Source organism: Bos mutus, chromosome 22, assembly GCF_027580195.1.
Source record: "Bos mutus isolate GX-2022 chromosome 22, NWIPB_WYAK_1.1, whole genome shotgun sequence".
Lineage (NCBI taxonomy): Eukaryota > Metazoa > Chordata > Mammalia > Artiodactyla > Bovidae > Bos > Bos mutus.
Window position 1 is genome coordinate 46,645,083 of NC_091638.1, and position 24,249 is coordinate 46,669,331.

At 42.2% G+C, this 24,249-nt stretch overlaps 1 protein-coding gene across 1 annotated transcript in view; it reads right to left on the minus strand.

The window, feature by feature from the left end:
- Positions 1-24,249, minus strand: part of CACNA2D3 (calcium voltage-gated channel auxiliary subunit alpha2delta 3) — a 901,045-nt gene that overhangs the window by 430,805 nt on the left and 445,991 nt on the right. Inside the window, exons 6-8 of the mRNA XM_070359574.1 lie at positions 16,230-16,361; positions 10,440-10,500; positions 10,195-10,345 (exon numbers count right to left, since the gene is read on the minus strand). Coding sequence (XP_070215675.1) covers positions 10,195-10,345; positions 10,440-10,500; positions 16,230-16,361 — 344 coding nt within the window. The remainder of the gene's footprint in view (positions 1-10,194; positions 10,346-10,439; positions 10,501-16,229; positions 16,362-24,249) is intronic.

Here is a 24,249-nt window from a genome sequence, read left to right on the forward strand (position 1 = left end):
GCTTGTGCCTGACTCTATGTGACCCCATGGACTGTAGACCTCCAGGATCCTCTGCTCATGGGATTTTCCAGGTAAGAATACTGGAGTGGGTTGCTATGCCCTCCTCCAGAGGATCTTCCCACCCAGAGACTGAACCTGCGTTTTCTGCGACTCCTGCATTGCAGGCAGATCCTTTACCACTGAGCCACTGAATAAGCCCACATAATCATTAGCCAGATGCAGTAATGTTCAGCCATTTGCTCTGGCTCCCTCCCATGACTAGGAGTGAACTCTAGGGAGGCACTCAGCCACCTCCCTTTCTCCTCAAACTTTTTAGTCTTTCCTCCAAGTTTCTGGAAAATGGAAGGAGTCTCTTAGCAGGATAGGATAGAGTCAAGGCAGCCCAGAGATGGTCCAGCCAGCCCACTAATCACATGGTGAGAAGATGGACAAAGAACGTTCACTCTTTAAAGAGCTTAGAATCTGCCACACAGATGCAAGGTATCAGTCGCTGTCAGTTTCCTTCTTCCTTTTGCCTGCCGGGTTGGCTCTTCTCTGATTGACACAAGGGTAGAGCGTAGAGCTAAAGCAACTGGGGCAAACAGGGTGGGTTCAAATCCAGGCTCAGACACACACCAGCTAGGTGATCTTCACTAAAGCATCTCTGCTCTTTTAGTCAGTGTTCATATCAGGGGAATGGGGATTGTTACCAACTTCTCTCATGAACTTACTATGAGGATGAAATGAGATGGTTCAGTGAAGAGTCAACACAGAACCCTCATGGAAGAAAGAGAAAGAAAGTGTGTGGGTGCATGAGACGAAGAAAGACAGAAAATATATACGTGACTGTGCTGTGTGCTTCATAGAAGACTGACAGACTATATAGGAGGTGGTAAGTAGGAAAGAGGTGGGGCAATGACCATGACCTACTCTTGGAAACAGGGCTCACATGCCCCTGCCCTCTCCAGAGAGGACAGACACCGTATTTGGTGGAAAGAAGTACTGCTCCACACCCACAGGTGACTCAAAACACTTGAGACAGAAACCACCACATCGTGCAGCTGCACGCTGCCCCACTCCTTGCCAAACTCTGAACCCTCCCTGAACCTGGGTCTTTGGCAGACAGGGAGCCAAGACAGTGCTGGGGGCCTACTGCCAAATCCCCTCGTAGGAAGGTATCTGCCATGAAATCCTTCATTCGTTTCCCTCCTGAATAAGCATTTGCCATGTGTCACAGATATCAAACACTGGCTAAATTTGCCCATGATCATTACTGTGGGGTAATCATGGAAACACTTCCTCTTACTTTTATTAGTAAAAGAACATGCTCAATAATATATACTTTTCCTTTTCACCATAAAAGGTACTTATCTGTGATGTCATAACTAAGTAAGTGTTAGTTGCTCAGTCGTGTCCGACTCTTTGCGACCCCATGGACCTGTCAGGCTTCTTTGTCCATGGGATTCTCCAGGCAAGAATACTGGAATGGGTTGCCATTCCCTTATCCAGGGGATCTTCCTGACCCAGGAATAGAACCCAGATCTCCTGCACCACAGGCAGATTCTTTACCATCTGAGCTACCAGGAAAGTGCCCATGGTCCACTCAAAAAAAAGGCAGGGGGCGGGGAGGGTTGCTCAAAAGAAACCCATGTTATTCTTCATATGTCAGGCTACAACCCACTACTTTCTCTTCAGGCCAACCACCAAACTCTATACTCTGGCAGCAAGGTATACATCACTATCTGCCTTTTCTTTCCTTTTTACCAATCTCTGGAAGTACTCCCAAATCTCTCATTTTAAGGACACAGCAAAATCCTCAATGGGAATTTTAATGATGATGTAAAAGTGGAAAGCCAAGTTTCATTCAATGAATGGCCAGAACTCTGGGGAGAAGAATCTAAAAACAAAGAATAAATGGGTTGGGTTCACCAGCTAAGATTCATGGAAGCTTTAGCATTGGTGCAGAATCGTGTCACATGCTGGCTTGTGTAAATTTCAGCCCAGAGACTGGAGAGCAAAGGGCAGGTTACTGTGGGCTCTGCATGATACCGGGGATTCAAAATCCTGCTTAATGTTGGAAGCTGGAGATGATCAGTGAAAGCAATGCATCTCTCAGGCCTAACAGAACAAGATGATCAGCTGCCTATAAAAGAGACTGAGGAAAGGCCTCATGAAGAAGAGAGAGACTTTAGGGAACATGTGGACACGTCACCCTGCAGCTCAGACTTTTTTCCTCTCTTCAGCAGATATACTAGTTCCTTTACCTGGCTGAACACACAGATTGATCTGGACCGGCCCTCTCAACCCAGTACCATTCTTTTCCGCATCACCCCCACTCACCAGTTCTCTCTGCTTCCCACATTCACCCCCAGTCCACTACATCCAGTCACTGAACTCCTTGCAGCCAAGCCAGCCAGGTCTATACTTCCTGGGGGTGGGAGATGATTTATTACAATTTCAAAACAGCACTTTCCTCCTCAATTGTTTGCTATTTTTCCTGCCCTATCTCACTGCATACTCCTGGTTAATGCCCATCTGTCTTTACGTGTTCACTTCATCATCGCTTATTCCAAGAAGCCACCACTGAGTCCTAGCTGGCTGCATGGCCCAGCTCTGTGTGCTCTCAGCCTCCACACTATCCTGCCCTTTTCTGAGACTGCTCTGTCTACACTCGACTGCGAGCACCTTCTTTCTTCTTGGTTGAGTCCATAGCCAACACATACAAACCCCAAACCTTTAAAGCTCATGTGGGAAGAAAACCTGTCTTCCTTACCTACCAAAGCAGTCCCAGTATTTAACTCATAGCACTCAATAGCATTTGCTGAATAAATAAATAACCAGAACAAAGAAATGAAAGGCAAAATTAAAGATTCCCGATGGAAAAGATTAGAAACAAAGCCTAAAGAAGAAAAAAAGTTGACACAAAGACAAAAAAATAAATAAAATAATATGATGAGAATCTCTAGCCTCTTCAAAAAACAGATGATAAAATGCAAAGGAAGTAAATCGGTACATTTTAGAGAATCCTAAGTGGCAGAAAACAAAAACCAAAAAAGGATAGAGTTAAAATACTGGTATGATTATACAATGCAAGAAAGTGATGCAGAACTGCTGGAACTCTATTAAATACTTTATGGCTTTATTGATGCACTTTTGATTAAATAACCTTTAGAATGAAAATGTGTAGAGATTATGTAATGAAGCAGATGAACCCACAATATTTTCACCAACACAAGGCATCCCAGGGATCTTTTGCATTACAAAAGCTTCTTGTGTAATTTGAAACACAACTGGACATAATTAGCAATACAGAACAAATGAGCACCGAAAGAAAATACCATCCTTATACTTTTAATACGGAATCGATTACTTTAAAAAGCAAATCCACAGCAGGCAAAGCACTGGAGAAACAGCTCTGAAGAAAATCTGCAAATTAAAACCAGGGCACCAGAAAGTTCTGAGTTGAACTAACAAATGACGCTCTTCCCTATTCAACTCTGCACAAACACAGCCTACAGGAGGCATTTAAATTGATTTAACAATATCAGCCCAGTTAATACTGTGTTCATTTAATGCATGGCTTAGGCTTCTGTAAAATCATTTTTCAAATTTCAGCATGGAACAGAATTAGCACTCTTATTTTTATGATAATATTGTTAATTTAATGCATGGCTTGGAGTTAGACTTCAAAGTGAATCAGAAAAATATGGCTTTTCTCTTGTCAGAAACATCTCTCTTCATGCATCAGTGGTTTGACCTTAAATTTTAACTTCAACTGCACAAAATCACTCTCATATTTCAACAATTTTTTCATAATTTAATCATTTAGTTCATTGATCTTAGATTTTGCAATATCCTGCTCAGGAAAACTAAAACAAGTTTTAGCATTATCTTTTCATTTTTATTCTCTGGAAAGATCTGGAAAGAAATTTTCAGTATAACATATAAGATGCACCTAGCAATGAAGGTAATATAAACATGCAAATATGTAAAATGGCTGGAATGGGCAAGGAAAATCTTTTCCACTATTTAAATTCCCTTCCTTCCTTCCCCATTATGGCACTGAAAATCAAATGGCAAGGATGAATTAGAATTGTACAACCAAAATGCCTACAAAGTACAAAAGCTTCCAACATTATTAAGATTGTATTTTTTACTTTCTCCCCAGAGGTTAGTGACACTGTACAGGAGACAGTGATCAAGACCATCCCTAAGGAAAAGAAATACAAAAAGGCAAAACGGCTGTCTGGGGAGGCCTTACAAATAGCTATAAATAGAAGAGAAGTGAAAAGCAAAGGAGAAAGCAAAGATATACCCATTTGAATGCAGAGTTCCAAAGAATACCAAGGAGAGATAAGAAAGCCTTCCTCAGTGATCAATGCAAAGAAATAGAGGAAAACAGTAGAATGGGAAAGACTAGAGATCTCTTCAAGAAAATTAGAGATACCAAGGAACATTTCATGCAAAGATGGGCTCGACAAAGGACAGAAATGGTATGGACCTAACAGAAGCAGAAGATATTAAGAAGAGGTGGCAAGAATACACAGAAGAACTGTACAAAATAGATCTTCATGACCCAGATAATCACGATGGTGTGATCACCAACCTAGAGCCAGACATCCTGGAATGTGAAGTCAAGTGGGCCTTAGGAAGCATCACTATGAACAAAGCTAGTGGAGGTGATGGAATTCCAGTTGAGCTATTTCAAATCCTAAAACATGATGCCATGAAAGTGTTGCCGTCAATATGCCAGCAAATTTGGAAAACTTGGCCGTGGCCACAGGACTGGAAAAGGTCAGTTTTCATTCCAATCCCAAAGAAAGGCAATGCCAAAGAATGCTCAAACTACTGCACAATTGCCCTCATCTCACATGTTAGTAAAGTAATGCTCAAAATTCTCCAAGCCAGGCTTCAACAGTACGTGAACTGTGAACTTCCAGATGTTCAAGCTGGATTTAGAAAAGGCAGAGGAACCAGAGATAAAATTGCCAACATCCATTGGATCCTTGCAAAAGCAAGAAAGTTCCAGAAAAATATCTTCTACTGCTTTATTGACTATGTCTAAGCCTTTGACTGTGTGGATCACAACAAACTGTGGAAAATTCTTCAAGAGATGGGAATATCAAACCACCTGATCTGCCTCTTGAGAAATCTGTATGCAGGTCAGGAAGCAACAGTTGGAACTGGACATGGAATAACAGACTGGTTTCAAATAGGGAAAAGAGCACATCAAGGCTGTATATTGTCACCCTGTTTATTTAACTTATATGCAGAGTACATCATGAGAAACGCTGGACTGGAAGAAGCACAAGCTGGAATCAAGATTTCTGGGAGAAACATCAATAACCTCAGATATGCAGATGACACCACCCTTATGGCAGAAATTGAAGAGGAACTAAAAAGCCTCTTGATGAATTGAAAGAGGAGAGTGAAAAAGTTGGCTTAAAGCTCAACATTCAGAAAACAAAGATCATGGCATCTGGTCCCATCACTTCATGGCAAATAGACGGGGAAATAGTGGAAACAGTGACAGACTTTATCTTCTTGGGCTCCAAAATCACTGCAGATGGTGACTGCAGCCATGAAATTAAAAGACACTTGCTCCATGGATGAAAAGTTATGACCAACCTAGACAGCATATTAAAAAACAGAGACATTACCTTGCGAACAAAGGTCCGTCTAGTCAAGGCTATGGTTTTTCCAATAGTCATGTATGGATGTGAAAGATGGACTGTAAAGAAAGCTGAGCACCAAAGAACTGATGCTTTTGAACTGTGGTGTTGGAGAAGACTCTTGAGAGTCTCTTGGACTGCAAGGAGATCCAACCAGTCCATCCTAAAGGACATCAGTCCTGGGTGTTCATTGGAAGGACTGATGCTGAAGCTGAAACTTCAATACTTTGGCCACTTGATGCAAAGAGCTGACTTACTGGAAAAGACCCTGATGTTGGGAAAGATTGAGGGCAGGAGGAGAAGGGCACGACAGAGGATGAGACGGTTGGATGGCATCACCAACTCAATGAACATGAGTTTGAGTAAACTCCGGGAGTTGGCGATAGACAGGGAGGCCTGGTGTGCTGCAGTCCATGGGGTCTCAAAGAGTGGGACATGACTGATCAATTGAACTGAACTGAACTGAACTGAAAACACTGAAATGTCTTCTCAAACATCTACCCAGCAAGCAAGAGAAAACTGACAGTGTAATGAAGGGTGAAATGATAATGTCCCCTCCCGTAAATGGAATCCAGTCAACAAGAACAATGCAGTCAAACAGATTTGCAGGGCATCCTGGTGAATTTTCAAATATCACAGCCCCCTATACTCATAAGAACCTGCAATGCGTCTTCCTCTAGACAGCCAAAGACCACTTTAGACAGACAAAGGAAAAACATACCACATATTCCTAGAGCAATTCTGCCACTGTAAAAACTGGAAAAGGGGATAGAGGAATAAACCACCACACAATCTGTCAAGGTAAAACTGGTGAAACACATTTAGGGTTGGAAGAGGTGATTTAAGGACATGCAAATGAAGACTTGCCAATTACAAATCTAGTGATTAGGACCCTCAAAATACTGTTGTTATGGACTGAATGTTTGTGTCCTCCACTTAATTCATATTTTGAAGCCCTTAATCCACAGTGTGATGGTATTTGAAGATGGGACTGGTGGGAGATATTATTATGGCCATACATAATATATAATTACAGTTAGATGAGGTCAGGAAGGTAGGACTCTTGTGATGGTACTATGCCCTGATAACAGAAGACATGAGAGAGCTTTCCCTCTTTCTCTTTCTGCATAAGCATAGGGAGAAAAGGCCATAATGTGCAGACCAGAAAGTGGCTATGTGCAAGCAAGGAAGAGAATTTTCATCAGAAACTAAGTCCTGCCAGACCTTGATTTTAAACTTTCCAGCCTCTGTAACTAGGAGAAAATAAATTAATGTTGTTTAAGCCACTCAATATTTGGTATTTAGTTATATCAGATGGAGCTGACAATACAATTTTTAAGTATGTAAATATTATACCCTACTTAGTGGATATTCTGATAATTCCTAATTCTGTGCAGACTGTCCTTCAGTGCAGCAATTTAACTTAGAGTTTATTCAACAGAAGCATAGCCAGTCTTACAAAAATATATGCACGAGTCCATGGATTGTAGCACTCTAATGTAGAAAAGAGATTACAAAGGGGGACTGGTTAAAAAATTAAGGCAAACTATAGAGGATGGGACTCTGTTCTGCAGATACACTTGATATAATATGAGTATAGAAGCAAGTTGCTGAATATTCTGCAAAAAAGGATTCGATTTTTGTGGGGAAAATATGTGTTCATATAGATAGAAAAATTTGAAAGAATATGTGCCAAAGGAAAGGGAATGGGAACATTACAGAGTTGTTTAAAATTTTTATATATGTTGCCTACATTAAAAGCAATCAGTATGTTAAAGAGTTACTACTAATTAGTGGTTCTTTTTATGACCTCAGGCTTTTAAAATTAATTTGAACATATTTGATCCATCCCCTTATCCATTAAGGGAGCAGAGTTCATGATTTTACTATAGAGTCTTCAAATAAAAAAGGTCAGAGAATCCTTATAGATGTCAAAATAATTATGTAAATAGTCTTGAAGCTGATCATTTATGTTGAAAACTAATAAACAGATGTACAGTGAGGGTTAATGGGCCCTCTAATGGGTTTCTTTATATAAGCGACCAATTTGGGGTAAAAAAAAATAATTTTTTTCCTTAACTGTTCTATAATAACTGGCATGTCTACTTTTAACTGTCTTAATCATCCTCTCTTCATTATTGAGCTGACACTGTTTGTATATCTTAATGAACTTACAGAGATTATTTCAATCGATTGGTTTTGTTAACAGAACAATAAATCCTGACTGATAAAGGATTCACAATGTAATTAGTTAGCTCTTCTTATTATGCAAATTTCTGATACTTCTGTAATGAGTAATTAAAGATTAATAAGAAAGATAGTCTCAAATTAGCTGCTTCTTATCTGTAAATGCTTCAGGATGTGTGAGGATCAGGCCAAGTTTGCATATTCATAATGAGACTGGTAACCAAAGTAACTTTTCTTGATTTGGAACCCCAACTGCTGCTGCTAAGTCACTTCAGTCGTGTCCGACTCTCTGTGACCCCATAGACGTCAACCCACCAGGCTCTCCTGCCCCTGGGATTCTCCAGGCAAGAACACTGGAGTGGGTTGCCATTTCCTTCTCCAATGCATGAAAGTGAAAAAGTGAAAGTGAAGTTGCTCAGTTGTGTCCGACTCTTAGCGACCCCATGGACTGCAGCCTACCGGGCTCCTCCATCCATGGGATTTTCCAGGCAAGAGTACTGGAGTGGGGTGCCATTGCCTTCTCCGTGGAACCCCAAAGTTCCATCTAAAAAATCTTCAAAGAGCTATGCCTGAGGCCATACAGTTTCACAGTAAGATGGCTGAGTGGTTCAACAACATTGGCTTCATTTCTGCTCAGGAAAGAGGATGTGGGGTACCTGGACAGTTTTTGAGTCCTCACTGTGTCATTTTCTGGTACCTCTGTCTCCACGTCAAGCAATACAGAACTGGGGTGAAGATCCAATAACATCATCTACATGGGGACACTTAGCAGTGGTACTCCATGGAAAGAAAATGCTGATATAACTCATTCAACAAGGATTTAAACTACTATTTGCCAGGTACTGTTCTAGGCACTAGGGACAGTTCAGTGAATAAATGAGACTAACCTCTGGTCCCATGGAATTTATTATTCTCTTTGTTTTCCTTTTGCTTTTTAGGGTTTTTTAAAAGCTGAAGCTATTAAATCATGGTGCCCTGTTGTTGTGCCTTTCTGCTCCAAGCCTCGTCAGAAGCAGGCAGGACACTAATCAGGCAATCCCTTCTGCAAGCTCAGAGTCACTTCAACACCTGTGCCCTCTGGCCAGCAAATAAAAGTGGATGTCATGCCCATGCAGAAGACTGCCCAGAAACAGGGTTCCATGATGACACACTCTGCTCAGGGGCCCAGAGAAGCCACACAGACACAGCATTAGTACTCTTGGGAGCGTGTCCTCGTGGCTCACTCTTCAGATAGCAGCCCTTCTTTAGTACCCCACCACTGGCTTCCTGCACCAGTGCAGGTTATGTTGGCAGGGACCCTGTGGGCAATGAGACTGCACCTGCCACAGCTACAGGCTGAGGTGCAGACTCACGAGGTTCATCCCAAGACATGCCATGTGTGTGCCACAATTAGGGTTCAAAACTAAGTCCCAACTCTGAAGCCAAGCTCTGTGCCCCTCACCACACTGCCTCCAAGCCTGCTGCATCCACTCCGTGTCCCAGAGAGAGATGATTCAGCAAAGCACAGGTGCCCACCACACAGGAGCTCCTAGCTAAGTATTCCAGTAAAAGAATCAGGCGCATGTGGCTATCATCTTTGGAAAAGAGTTGGAGGGAAATAAGGGGTGCATTTATATGGCCCTTAAAAAGACTCATACCAGAGAACTGAGAAGAGGAAAAAGAACTGGAGATGGACTCCTGAATCAGTGCTCCTGCCCAGCCAGCATGTTCCTAACTGGGCTTGCTTCCCAGATCTCTCACTTTTCAGCTCTGTGACCTCTACCAAGATACAGACACACTCTCAATCCCTGCAATTTCACCTGAGAAAATGTCAAAACCACCCCCTACTCCTAGAGCCCCTGTGAGGAATGAGGATAATGCAAATATGAAATGTAAGCAAATGGCACACAGTAGGCACTTAATAAGTACCGTTTTTGTTTCTGAAGCTAGGATGGAGTACTCTCTGAGCCTTACCCTGCTCTCTACATTTTCAATATCTTATCATCATGATTGCTATCACTGTCATCACACAAACCTAGCTTAAAATTAATTTCCACGTAAGAAAATCTAGTAGTTTAAAGAAAATCTCACTAAGTCTAATTCCCTAAGGTTCTAAACGGTTTGGTTCCCAAATCCAGTGCTGCTCTTCCAGATGACAAAGCCTGAGTGCCAGGTGAGAAAAAATGTGCCCAACTGCTTTCCCAGACCCCGAAACCCCTCCAATATCCTGATTCAGGGAACTCACACGGGACTATCGGGCTCTCGTCCTAGGGCATCTAATGTTGTGTATACAAAAGCAAGGAGAATGTTAACTGCTTGCTGCTAAAAGATCAAGTGAACTTAAAGTGCAAAGAAAGCACAAAACAGCTGCACTCACAGCAATTATGTTGAAGAAGTCGTCATCCCCCAGCGTATCCAAAATAGACGAGACTGTTTGCTTTGCGATCGTCATGCGGAGCCCTTTCATGCTGCCACTGACATCCACTAAAATGACCACGTCTTTTGGAGAAGTCGCTGCCTGGATGTACCTGTGTCCGAGGAAAATTAAGCAAAGATCAATTCTGAATCTCTCTGCAAATTTTCTCTTTTAAAAAATAACTAAGAGGTTTGACCATTTCCTACCACTTTCGGTTCCTGCAGTCAAAGGCAATGACTCCATTCTCATCTGGTTCCCATTTAATCCCTAGAAGAAAAATGGAGTTATGAGAAACCCAGAAACTTCAAATATTTATTCATAGCATTTCAAGGCTGTTCTGCTCTGCTGATTGAATGAACAGGGTGAAAAATCACATGCAAAGACCAACCCTGGGGCTCATCACATGCTCCATCACCAGCTCTGGGAAGGTGCTTTAGGGTTGGAACACGGCCTCAGCCCAACTGCTCCAGGATCTGCTAGAGAGTGGTGACATCTTTAGTAACCCGCTGCCCATCAAGAAAGGACATGGCTGCAGTTCCTTCCTAAGGCTAGTTAAAGTTTGCCAAGGCCACATCTCACTGTCCTACAAGTTGCTGGACCTGGCTGCATCATTTGTAGATCTCTGGGCAGAGTCATGCCCTGTTCCTGGACCCAGACAGGTAATGCCTAGAGCATGGTGGGGGCGGAGGCATTAGAAAGTACTCGGTATGTTTCCATCTCAGACTATACACAGTCTGTTCTCTTGTGAGCCCTGTTTTGGCTTGGCTTCCTACATTGAAATGAAATAAAATGGCCCTAATTATGCTGCATAATAGAAGTTGAATTTCAGTCTTTGAAGCCTGGAGGGTTTTCCCCTTACATAAAATGGAATCCAACATCCTTAGCCCTGTGGCTTGCAGACTGGTCGGGATACATCCAAACTTCACATTCTCTATTTAAAACTTAGTTTTTAAGAATAAACTTTCATTTAAAAAGAAAAGTGTTTGCTGCCTAAAAGTAAGATAGAAAATCCTTGTTTTCAACCATCGGTGTTACTCAGGGATGGAGGATTTTGCAGTTGAGAAAATAAACACATAAAAATTATTTTCACAGGAGAAAGGCCTGAGACTGTAGTATTGAGATTCTCCTTTCCAATTAATAAGTGCCAGTTCTCTGGACTACATTGGGCTGATAATAGGTATGTGCGTAAGATAACACTGCTAAATCATTTCAGAAATAACTATGAGATAGAAGTTTGTAAACTGAAGAGTCATTTTATTCTATTCTCCTTGTATCTACATCTCCCTCCCACAAATGGACCTAATTTAAAGATTCTCTGTAACAAATCAGAAAATAGAAGTAAGAGAAGCCACTGCCAAAGGAAGGTTATTAGGTAATGAAGATAAAATAAAAGTGACATGATATTGTACACTAAAGGAGAAGAATATAGTTTATTTTAAAAACATCTGACATACTGCATTTGTATAAAGCCAAGTATAGCTAGGTTGACAGTCTTGACACATAAAATGAAATTATATCCATAGTGAGGCTAAGTATTACTCCAATGTATAACTCCACCAAGAACTGGCTTGAGTCCAAATAAAAAGAATTATTTTTAATGTGTTGACCCATAGTCGACATTCAGTGGACATTCCTGGACTTGAACTGTGGCCAGTGTTCTGAGGCCATAACCCTACCTGCTCATCCTCCACCTCACCCTCCTCTGCCACCCTTCCTTCATCACAGCCTCATCACTATGTGCTCCGCTGGAGAAGAAACAGGCAATTCTGTTTTACTGTCCCAGCATTCAGGCCAGGGCCTAGGGGAAAGTAATTAGTGATACTCTATATTCTCCTTTTGGATTGAGATCCTGCCTCAGAAAATGGGCTTGTAACTCCACACAGGCAATGCTGAAATTGGTGCTTTTCAAAAAGGCTCTAGGGAAGAATCTTTCCTTGCCTCTTCTTAGCTTCTGGCAGATCCCAGTAACACTTGGTGTTCTCTGACTTGTAGCTGCATAATTCCAATTTCTTCTTCTGTCTTCACATGGCCGTCTTCTCTCTGTGTCTGTGTGCCCTCCTCTCTCATAGGGACACTTGCCACATGGGATTTAATGCTTATCCAATAGGATCACTTCCCAACTATATTAGATCTGCAAAGATCCTATTTCCATGAAAGGTAACAAGTGAGGCTCCAGGGGCACATGAATTTAGAGGGACACTATTTAACCCACTATGTAAAACATGTAGGACTTGTAAAATAAACGTGAAGAGTGGCCACAGGGCAAAGAAGATTATCCAAGGCAGAGAGAACCCTGTCTGCCAAAGTCTGAGAAGAGCACGTAGAGTCCAGGGAGCCAAAGGCAGGCCAGAGTGGCCGTGCAGAGAGGTGTCTACACTGAGGAAAGAGCTGGGTGACAGTGGGGACCCAGAGACACAGGCTTTTGCTGGTTAGGAAAGGAGATACACACAGAGGGGATGAAGACAGTACCTCAACACAGTTCTACACACAGCTGCCCTGATGTCACAACAAAGATAATACCTTGTCTCAAAATCAGGGCTAGATGGGCTCTGGAGGATGATCTTACTCACACTTGACCTTTGAGCCCAAATCATCATTTCAAGGCAGGGACTCCAAGGCTCTCAAAGTTTAACAGGTTTTCCTGAGATTTCCAGTCAGGACTATGACTTGATCTCCCAAATTCCATGCTACCATTCTCTACCTTATACAGGCAGTGTAAGGCAGTTCCATGAGAATTTACTGGATGTTAGAAAGAGTTAAGTGAATAAAAGTAAAACTGGTTTCTACACCATGGGAGGAACATCTGAGGGTCTTTAATCTGCTTAAAATTAATTTTTAACCTCTGCTGCTGGGAAAGCAAGAGGCAGCAGTTACCAAATTAATTTGAACATTGAGCCCTTCTGTTCCCAAGAATCTCACAACAAAATGTTTTAGGAGACAAACTTCAGGAAACCCTGTCCCAGATGGGTACTACCTCTCCTAGGATATTTCAACATTTTAGTATATTTTTTATACACAGCAATATTTTGAAAATGTTCAAGTAATCAAGTAATCTCTTCAGAGAAATAATAGGTGGTTCATCTTACATCTTTGAGATCCAGGGAATTGTCACTTAACCAAGAAGCACCTCTAGGAACCATATAATTTCTAGAAGTGTCAGTATGCCAACGAGATCCCACCCAGGCTGGCTGGGGCATGCACCTCAAGATAGAAAGAATGGTGCTGTTCAGCAGCAGATTTCACTGCCACGCAGCCTTCTCTCTGTGGCACTCTAGACTTCACGGCCAGCATCAGCGATGCCTAGCCTACCTTCCTCAGCTTTTATAGGACTATGTCCCTAGAACATACAGTACATCCATAGGAGAAACTGAAAATAATGCTGAAACCTCTTCGGCAGATTCAATCCTCAAATCCGATTAAATGTTAAAATATTGGGCAATATTCCGATATCCTATTGTTTCTCTCCCAAAGGTATTATAAAGTAATATTGGAGGGAAATTAATTTCATCTAACACAACACAGTCTTCTTGACACATGAAAATGAAGAGGAGGGCAAACAGGGCAGAGCCTAAATCGGGCATCCTCCAAAGGTCAGAAGGTTCAATGAATGTGTTCCCTGTTGGAGCAGGTTGGAGCTGAGTTTCTCTCACTGGTAACTAAAATCTCTGATGAATGCATTTCCCCACAAGAGGGAGCTTCATGGGGGAGTGACTTTTCCCCTTTAGCTCACCATTTTATCCTAAGGGCCTCACACGGGGCTTAGAACAAAGCAAGAACTCAGGACACACTTTGGAAAGAATGAAGAAACATCCTTTCTGCCTAAGGGCAAGTACATTTACCACTGGTTCATTCTATGGTACCACTCTAAACATGAAAAGAAGCATCCTAAAAAGAAAAAAGGATCCTAGGGAAAAAAAAAAAAAAAAACGGATTCCCTCATCTAACATCATTTTACGTTCAGGAGACAAGAGGAGTACTCTGTTCAACACCAGGCACAGAGTGAGCCCTGACGTGTATCAGGGCAGTGAAGCCCTTTGGAGGACTGTGACACACGTCTTTATTCACACAGAAAATATGCAGAATTTTACAAAGTCAGAATTCTGCCACAAATGTCATAAAAGAACTATAAGCGTTTCTGCGTCAACTATTCGGATTGTGACTGATAAAAATCTTGTACACAAATTAATCTCTCCTAAGAACATGAATTTGAGCAAACTCTGGGAGACAGTGGAGAACAGAGGAGCCTGGCATGCTGCAGTCCATGGGGTCACAAAGAATCAGATGCGACTTAGCGACTGAACAACATTAGATAAACCCTTTATGAGGATTTTCTTTTGTTATGGACTGAATGTTTGTGTCCAGCAACATTCATAGGTTGAAGAACCCCTATGTTCTGATATTAAGAGGTAACTGTCTTTGCGAATAGGTTTGGATGAAGTCATGAGACTGGAGCCCCCATGATGGGATTAGTGTCCTACCAGAAAGAGTAAGAAAAACTAGAGCTTCTTCTCTCTCCCATGTTAGGACACAGGGAGAAGCAGCCATCTGTAAGCCAAAAAGAGGGGTCTCATCAAGAGTCAAATCTTCATCTTGGTCTTCCCAGCCTCAGAAACAATGAGAAATAAATGTCTATTGTTTAAATCGCAAACACCTCGTCTGTGGTATTTTGTTATGGCAGTCCAAGATGACTAATACATCTCTATTATCAAATTTCAAATTAGAAACTTTTGAATTCAGTTTGAAGACTTCCTGCTGGTGGAGACAATAGATAATCTGTGTTTTTTTCTTATTTACTCCACCTTCATTCAAATGCTGCGTATGCCGCGTTAAGTTGTTCCTGTGGCTTCCTGATGGATCAGCCCCCCACCATGCTCTATTTTCACATCTGCATTAAATTTACTCGCTGTTGAGTGTATCAGAGCAGATTGCAATTTGGTGACACTGGAACTTTAATAGACCACTGTTTATTATAATGTTATCTTTAATAGGATGCTTATTGTTTAAATTTCTGTGAGCTCCAGTAGGAACCATGCATGCCCTGCTGAACACAGCTCTTGGGAAATGTTGACTAATCTGGCAAAGCAGGCACTCGGCAGGCAAGTCCCAGGGGACAGATGCTGTGCGCAGGGCAAACAGCTCCTGCAGGCGGAGGCTGGCAGTCTCAGAGCCTCAAAGTGAGAAGACATCAGGTGCCTAGTCTTACTTAATGAAAACATAAAAGACTCTACTTAATTGCTCCAAGATTATGCAGGGCATTTTTTTTTTTCCTTCTTTTAGGTTGAGCTTGTTAATTTCTACAGCTGTGATGCTGGCACAATTGCAGCCTCCAGTCCTGTTTCACAACTTGTAAGCAAAATTAAAACTTCCTTTTTTTTTTTTTCTTCCTTTTTTAATTACAATTTAAACCTAGCCAGTATTACATTCCTATTGCAAAGCAGAGGCCTGTGAAGGCCACAGAAGGAACACTTGTTCCAAAGTCATGGTGGATTGTCTGCGGGTGCTCTGGAGGCACTGACATCAGTAGTGCTCTGGCCATTTCAACCTCTTCCTCTTAGCCGTGGAGTGGGGAAACCTAAGCTCAAATGTTTCCATTTCTTACATTTTTCAGTTGGAATTCAACTCAGCTGATCACGGCTTTCTCCTTTCCCTGGTAATAACAACGATAACAGTAATAGCAATAAAAGCAATCTCTTGTGCAGAAAGATCAAGTATGGTATGTTTCACACCCCAGTTCCTCACTTTTGGTGGTGAATCTATGAACTGCTCTATTGAGAAAGACGCTGAAATGACATGTAGGTCCTTATGGGGGTGTGCACACATATGCAGATGCCACACGGCATTCCTGTCCTGTACTCTGTCAACAGATGTAAAATATTTGAATTTAATCTTTCATTTTCTCCTAAGGGAAGAGAAAAAAACTTTTAACCCTGAACCCTAAAGGAAAATAACACAGAATCAGTAACTTGAATTATAATTCTCAATGCAGGGACACTCACCTGGATACTGCCTAAAAAAGCCCTTTGCACTTCCAAAGTACTGCCATATGAGACTTGGGTCACGATCAAAGTTATCCACAAAAACTTTGTTTAGGGATTCGGACCAGTAAACTCCATTGACAATTGCTGGATCTGGAGAAAAACAGAGGTGGAAGAGAGAAAGAAGAGAAATGTTACGTATGCCGCATAACCAAGGTGAAACTGAACCCAGATGGCATTTCATACAGCTGACAGATATCACCACGGGGGCTATCCGGCAGGAAGATGTGAAGAAAGTTAAGACCTCCCAAAATGGTTAGCTCCTAGGAATTGCATACATTAGGGCTTCCCCATCCTGCTTGAACCCGCCAAGCCACCCAGGAGCCTCTGTTTATAACTCCTTGAAAGGCACATCCCTTTTTGGGTAACTTTGAATCTGGCTGAGCAAATAGTTCCTTAGAAAGAAAGACAGACCTTAGCACTCTGCTCTGTGTTTTGGCTCCTGAGTCCGAACTCAGCATTGAAAACAGGAAAAATGTGTTTTCTGTCACTGCTATCACCTAAGTCAACACAGTCCTGTTTCAGTTCTCTCCACCTCTAACATAAAAGTTTGTTTCAAAAATAAATAAATTGGAATTACACAACTAAATCTCTCTACTTCTTCTGTTCAGCAGATTATGAGCTCCGTAAGGGCAGGAATCATCTTGCTTTGGTAGCCTGCTGTACACCTTTGACCAGCACATGGCAGAAACGCCAGAAATGTTGGATGGATAAAGAAATGAATGGATGGATGAATAAAACAAAGGTTGTTCTCCAATTCCATACAGCTGTCTACTCTTCTGCCCTGTGAATCCATGAGAAAATCTCTTTTCCTCATCCTTAGCAGTCCAAAGATAACCCCTTGCCTTTTGTCCACAGATGAGAATTCAGAGTGAAGACAAAGACAGAAAATAAGCAAATATTTCTTGTATTTCTGATCCAACTGAGGATGCTCTTTAAGTGGACACTTTTCTTTAACCTTAGAAGATTCTATTTCAAAATGATGAAACACTTGGCAGAATTTTGTTATAAGAGAATAGATAATTGTCCACTCCCAGTATAATGCGGGTTGCTGCTAAGTCGCTTCAGTCATGTCCGACTCTGTGCGACCCCAGAGATGACAGCCCACCATGCTCCCCCGTCCCTGGGATTCTCCAGGCAAGAACACTGGAGTGGGTTGCCATTTCCTTCTCCAATGCATGAAAGTGAAAAGTGAAAGTGAAGTCACTCAGTCGTGTCCAACTCCTAGCGACGCCATGGACTGCAGCCCACCAGGCTCCTCTATCCATGGGATTTTCCAGGCAAGAATACTGGAGTGCGGTGCCACTGCCTTCTCCATAATGCAGGTTAGGATTAGGAATTAAGCCAGTGAGCCACAACTACTGAGCCCATGCTCTAGAGCCTGTGAACCGCAACTACTGAAGCATACCTAGAGCTGTGCTTCACAGCAAGGGAAGCCCACGCACAGCAATGAAGAGTAGCTTCAGCTCATCACAACTAGAGAAAGCCTGTGTGCAGTGAAAAAGACCCATAACAGCCAAAAAATAAAATAAATAAAATCTTAAAAAAACCACAAACATTGACAAAAATGGATTAATGGCGACAGACATTCATAAAGCCATCAGTGGAGCCAGTCCATTGCCCTGGAGTCCAGCACCCTCACCAGAATCCCTGTGGGACTGTGAATCACAGCAATCCCACTGTGGCATCCTCATTTCAAAATCCTTCCATACTTCGCAGACAATGGGAAAGGGGACAAATTCTATCAGTCCAGTCAAGTCACACAGCAAGCCAACAAGCAAAGCAACTCTAGAAATGCTTATATAAATTACCCACACTGCAAGACAGCTCACTGTTGGTATTGGTACTCACCACTCCTCCGCCCCGGCTGCCTGCCTTTGCCAGTTGATTCCCTCTAAGAGGTTGAGGGCAAGACACAGCTCAAGATATGAGTCTAACTCAGTGGACAGACATGGCACCTTGTCTTACTGTCTCACCTCCAGCCTGTCTCATTCTTTCAGACCACTTACCCAGATTAAACAGGCCATTGGGATTCTAACTTTCATCTCAAGGGTAAATACTCTAACTCTTGTAAACTATAACAAACCACATCCTAGACTAAGAGAGTGAAAACAATCAACTTTTTCCTGCAAGGTAATTTTGAGTAAGACTTTATCCTCACCATTTTGGAAAATGTGGTGCATTATTGTTCTTGTCCAAGCTTGACAATAATTACTGTAACTCACTCCTTGCTGTGAAAGCCACTTAAATTAATCCACAAAGGTGCAAATACAATAATGACATTGAAAAATCCACAGTTCTTTGTCTCATCCATCAATGACCTCAATTATAAAACCTTCCCACAAATTAGAAGCAAAAATTCCATTTCAGTAGCTCTCTGTGTTTCAACATGTTAAGGAGTTCACCATCTTCCAGTTAGACCATTTTTTCTTGAGCATGGTTTCTCTGGTGGTAGTAAAAGGCTTCCCGTGTCTCCAGGGGGCCCTAGTAACCTAGTAAGATTGCTCCTCCCTCTGGGAACTGTGAGCACCTTCAGAAATGCAAAAAGAATTGTAGTATCTGAGGATCATTTCACCCACTTCATCTGACCACCACAACTTGCACCGAACTTATGCCTCTTTAAGAAAAGGGGGCTTTGGTTTTCCAAGGGTATGGTGAACAATGGGAGTAGAATCAGTAAAAAAAAATATAGCCTCGTTAAAATAGAGGCTGTGTTACACATACTGTATGATCAAATATTTGAAAGAAGACTTCCTCGGGCTTGTGAAATAATCAGTGTATTGATTTTGCAAGCCTGTTTAGCAAGTAATTTTAATAGAAGGGAAAATCTAGAACTGCTGTCCATTGCTATAGTCATCTAAGAGGTGAAAAAAAAAAAAAAAAAGGAAAACTGTGACATTATTAAATGGAGCCTTCATCTAAATATTTAGTTTTTTAAAAAAGACAAGTTAAAAATGATTTTCTCAATAGCACTGACTGACAGAAAGTGAAAGTGAAGTAACTCAAAGGGTCAGTGCTACACATTGTACCCTGAGTACCCAGGTCCCCAGATCCTTCCACTGTCTACAGAGGAGGAGGGGAACACTACACTGGGGTGCAGACCGGCAGCCTTTCAGATGTTCCCTCTCTGGGTGCTGATCAATTTGCTTTCTCATGGCCGCCTGTAAAAGTGACGGCATCCTCCTAAGCAAGCAGCTTTACCTTTTCCCTTGTTTGTGCTTTGTTTCAAAATTTGTTAAAAGTTCCCTCTGCTTCAGTTAGGATTCTTCAGGAGTCTTAGATTAATCTGAGTTTGAGGCTTTACCTTCACCCCTAATTTATAGGGTTTAATGGACTGTATTAATTTCCTATAGCTGCTGAAAGAAATTACCAGAAATTTGGGTGGGGGTATGGCAGGGGCTTAAAATAACAGAAATCTACTCCAGAGGTCAAGACTCCAAAATCAAGGTGTCTGCAGGGTTGGTTCCTTCTGGAGGCTTGGCGGAGAATCTGTTCCCTGCCTCCCTCCCAGCTCCTGGTGGTAGCCAGCAACCCTTGACACTTCTTGCCTGATAAACACATAACTCCAATTTCTGCCTCCATCTTCACTTGGCCTCTGCAGGTCTATTTCTGGGTCAAATCTCTTTTATCTTTAAGAAAACCAGTCACTAGATTTGGGGTCCACCCTAAAATTCAAGATGATCTCATCTCAAAAGCTTTAGTTTAATTATATCTGCAAAGACCCTATTTCCAAATATGGTCATATTTGCAAGATGTACCAGAGGTTAGGACTTGAACATAGAGGCCACCTTTAGAGACCACTATCAATACACTGCATGTCCTCACACTCTCTTAATTCTCCTATACAACATACCCATATTCCATGGTTGTTAATGTACAGTTGTTAACATCTGAGTTTGATACGTGCAGTCTTTTTTCCTAGTGAAGGATGTTTAAGGGCTTTCTCCCTTTTCCTCTTTATGGGAAAGATTCAGATTTTCATGTCTGCATTATAATTTTACGGGCTTACAATTCTTCCTGACCTCTTTCAATGGATCCTACCTGTAGTGTACCAAATCGGATTCAAATCATTTCCCTTAATGTTTAGTGCTGCGTCAATGCCCAGGCTCTTTACTCAATACAGTGAATTCCACATAAGATGTTCATTTTCTCCAATGTCCCTGTCCATTCCGTACCGATTTAAGACGCATACTGGTCAATATCAACTCCAGCAACAGCAGTTCCTCCTTCTGTTTCCTCTACTTTCTGAGAGATTAAAATCCTTCTGATGCCAGTCAAAAATTTATCAGCTGCTCAGCTTTTAGTAAAACAGACTACTAGCAGATGTTTAGAGAGTAACAGTCCCACACCACACTGATCAATTTGAAATTTGTATCTGAAAAGCATTCACACATCCCTGGTCTGTCTTTATAATGTATCATACAACCTATCAAAAATCATATTAGTAGCTTCCTTTTTTATTTCCCCTAAATAACTGCTCTCATAGGCGCTTTCCTCTCAAGCTTGCACATTGCTACATAGAGGTCACCTCATGTTGCAGATGGCTTTCTTTCTGCACACTCCCCTTACACACACACACACACACATACACACACACACACATTTCCTTTTAGTTCCAGGTCTGTAAATGAGTAGCCATCACATTTCAGTCCCAAGTTCCATCTTCCTGTGCCCTGAGACGATCAGCCTCAAGCAAATTCACGTATGTACAGCACTTAGCACAGCAATTGGCACATATAGAATACTCCATAAATAGTGACCAGTGTTTCCTCCATGTCTTAGCAAACAAATAAGGTTCTGAGATGACTCCCAACTTTCCTCCCTGTTCTCTGCAGTGTGCCTGTGAGCAGTACCGGTGCAGTCACCAGCCTGGAACTCAGACTCTGGAGCTGGAATCTCAGGTTTAAGACCTCACTCAATACTTGTTAGCTAATGGCCTGTATCTGGGACTTAACTTCCCTGAGTCTCAGTGTCTTCATCTGTAGAAAGCAAATGAGAGCAGGCCTCCCTCAAGAATTGGTGATACAAAGCGCTCAGCAGCAGGAGGGCTCCAAAACTGTCCGTGGGTACATCATCAGCTGCAGCTCGGTGGTGAGCCCCTGACACCCCACCCAGGGTAGTCCCGCTGCCCTAGGACCACCCAGGTAAGGCTCTACCTATGTATCGTCCTCCCTCCCCAAATTCTCAGGGCCGGGCGCTCTTGATGGCTCTTGCATTTGTTCAGTCGATGAGCATTTATTGAGCACCTACTATCTCAGGTATCCGGCACTGAAGCAGACAGATGATACAGCTAACATTGCAATCTGAGGACGGGCGACGAGGAAAAGGGTATAAGAATTCAGAATAGAAATTGGTGTGATGAAGAAAATTAAAAGGGATGGTAGAGTTGAGAGTTACCTTACGTGATTAGTCAGGGGAAGAGGAGTTACTCAAATTGGGTGGTCAAAAATGACCTCTTCAAGGAGACACCTGAGTGCTAAAAAGGAATCAGATCAAAACCTCCTTGGGAGCAAAAGCTCTCCAGGCAAAGGGAATAGCAAGTTCTAATGTTCAGAGCAGAGAAGAAGCCTGTGTCTTGGGGAGCAAAACAATAAAGCTAGGAGTGTTGCTGGAGACTTGTGAGCGAAAACGAGAGTACAGGATGGGATGGGAGAGGTGGGCAGGCTGTGGTGAGGATTTCAGCAGCTCGGTAAGTTTTCTGCCAATTGTACATTTTCTAACAGACATAATCTGTGCGCCACCAGTGCCAAGGCCCATCATGCTTTTATTTGTGGTTCCAAAATCAAATTTCTTTTCTTCTAAAGTCTATAGCCAGCATAGCCTTCGTCCTTTTTTCCAGGACACACTCTTCCAGCAATCAGGATCTTTATGGATGCCTTACTATTTGAGTTTCCTCTCCAGACTTCAAAGTTACCTGATACTCCCTCCATCCTTTTTTTCAGTATCATTTATTCTACAGTGAATCAGCAGTACTGTGTGAAACTTGCCATTTTCTACCACAAAATATGGGTCCATTTCTAGAGAATCTGAGCATACATGAACAGTTAGAATTACAAACTACTTTTACCCAAAAACCATTGTTAAAAAGAAAGGGACTGAATTCATGTTCAACTGTGTTTCTAAAGTATGGCCCTTCTAAAGAAGGTATTTATTTCCTTCCTTGAACAAGCTGGAAGAAGGATTTGGGGCTTTCCTAAATGTCTTTAAAGGTGTGTGACTCCTGGATATGAAATTATACCAGCAAAGGAACTGCCAGGGGCACTAAGTCCACACAGCTTTCCTTAGCACTGCATGTTAGACCAGATTCAAGAGGAGAATGGCTGGAGAGGTTTCATGTCTCCCATTTCAGCAAGCAAATGACATCTTTGGTTCATTCTAAATAGATAAGAGATTAAATAATGAATACTTTTGATGCTAATTATCAAGCACTTAATGTGTACTGGAAAATAGCCCTTAATGTGTGTTGAATTATAAAATAGATTTATTAGCCAAACATTTATCCTTCCTCTAAAACTTAGATGTGTTACAATATTAAATGCAGCCTGCTTTTCACAAATCTGGAGGCATTTCCTGGCAGTCCTGGGATGAGATGGATAAGAAAGATTCACGGTCCAGGGCTGAACCATCTGGATGGAGTTGGGGAGCAAAAAGAGTTGGGGAACCAGTTTGGCAAAACCTAAACTCTAGACTTGCAGTCTGTTGTCCTGCTAGACTTCAGGGCTCATTCCCCAGTGGGATTTCACATTAGTGACTGAAATTGTTTGTTAAATATAGCAACTTTAAGTAGTCCTCCTTCAACATATTTAAATTTTGTGGAGAAATTTGTGTTTCTTCCTCCTTGTCACTTGTTATCCCCTTGGAATAAACCATTCCCAAGTCTTTGTCAGAGATACTAAGAAAAAGCAAATTATGAAATAGAAATATTATGAGATAGAAATCAAAGTAACAATGATAAGGATGGCAGCAGAGACTGCCAGGTCTGGCACATTTACAGCATGCCATGCACTGTGCTGAACAGTTACAAACTCTTTCTAGTTCCATTTTAAAGATAAGGAAACTGATTCTGAGAGTCCTGAAGTCCACTGTCCCAGTACATCACCTGCTCAAGGTAGAGATCAGCTAAATTCCGTGTTGTATCCAAGCTATTAAATGGAAGAAGAGCAGAAAGAGGCCTTGAACTCTATTTACTACCCACCAGACAGTATGAGGTGGAGAGGAGGGGTGGCATGAGAGGTGCGTCTAGACACCAGGCAACACTGAAGCACGGAGCAGGCTGTCTGCCCCCAGCTCTCACCGAATAGATGAAGTGGGCGGTTCCTGGAGGAGGGGGCAGGGATCAGGCTTTCTTGGGGGCCCTGACAAAATATCGTCATACCTAGTGCTCCAGGCATGTGAGGGAGTTGAAGAGGACATGGTGGATGAAGATAAGGTAGAGTTCATCTGCAAGGGTCCTCCAACGTGTCCCCCTTGGGGCCTCTGCTGCAGAGCCACAGTGAAGCTCTTTCAACACCATCAGCATTTGGATTTGGGGGCTGCTTGCAGAGGGGATGTTTACAAGGCATAAAATCTTAGATAAGACACTCCAGAGTGAAGCTAAGCATATCTTGTGGGACTTTGGATTCTAAAGTCGCATCTGATAAACTGTAGTTAAGCTGGTATTATCAATGTAAAACACCTCATTTGACATGTGATCTTGTCCCATTAACTAAGTCTCCCTCGAGGCCTCTAACAAAAAGCTGAAGATTTGCTCTGATTGGAAAGGGAATAAAACTCACCTCAGGTTCAGAGACAGGGTGAACACTGTCACCCCTTGCCCACCAACAAGTACTAGCATAATACCAGCTTTGCAAGAGCCTTGCTGCAGCTCCCTGGGACTTGGCATCCTGATTGCAAATCTGTGCTGAAATCCAAGGCCAGATCGTACAGCCTGACCCAGAAGTTTCCGTAGTTTCTGCTAATCCATCACTCAGAGCCTACATCT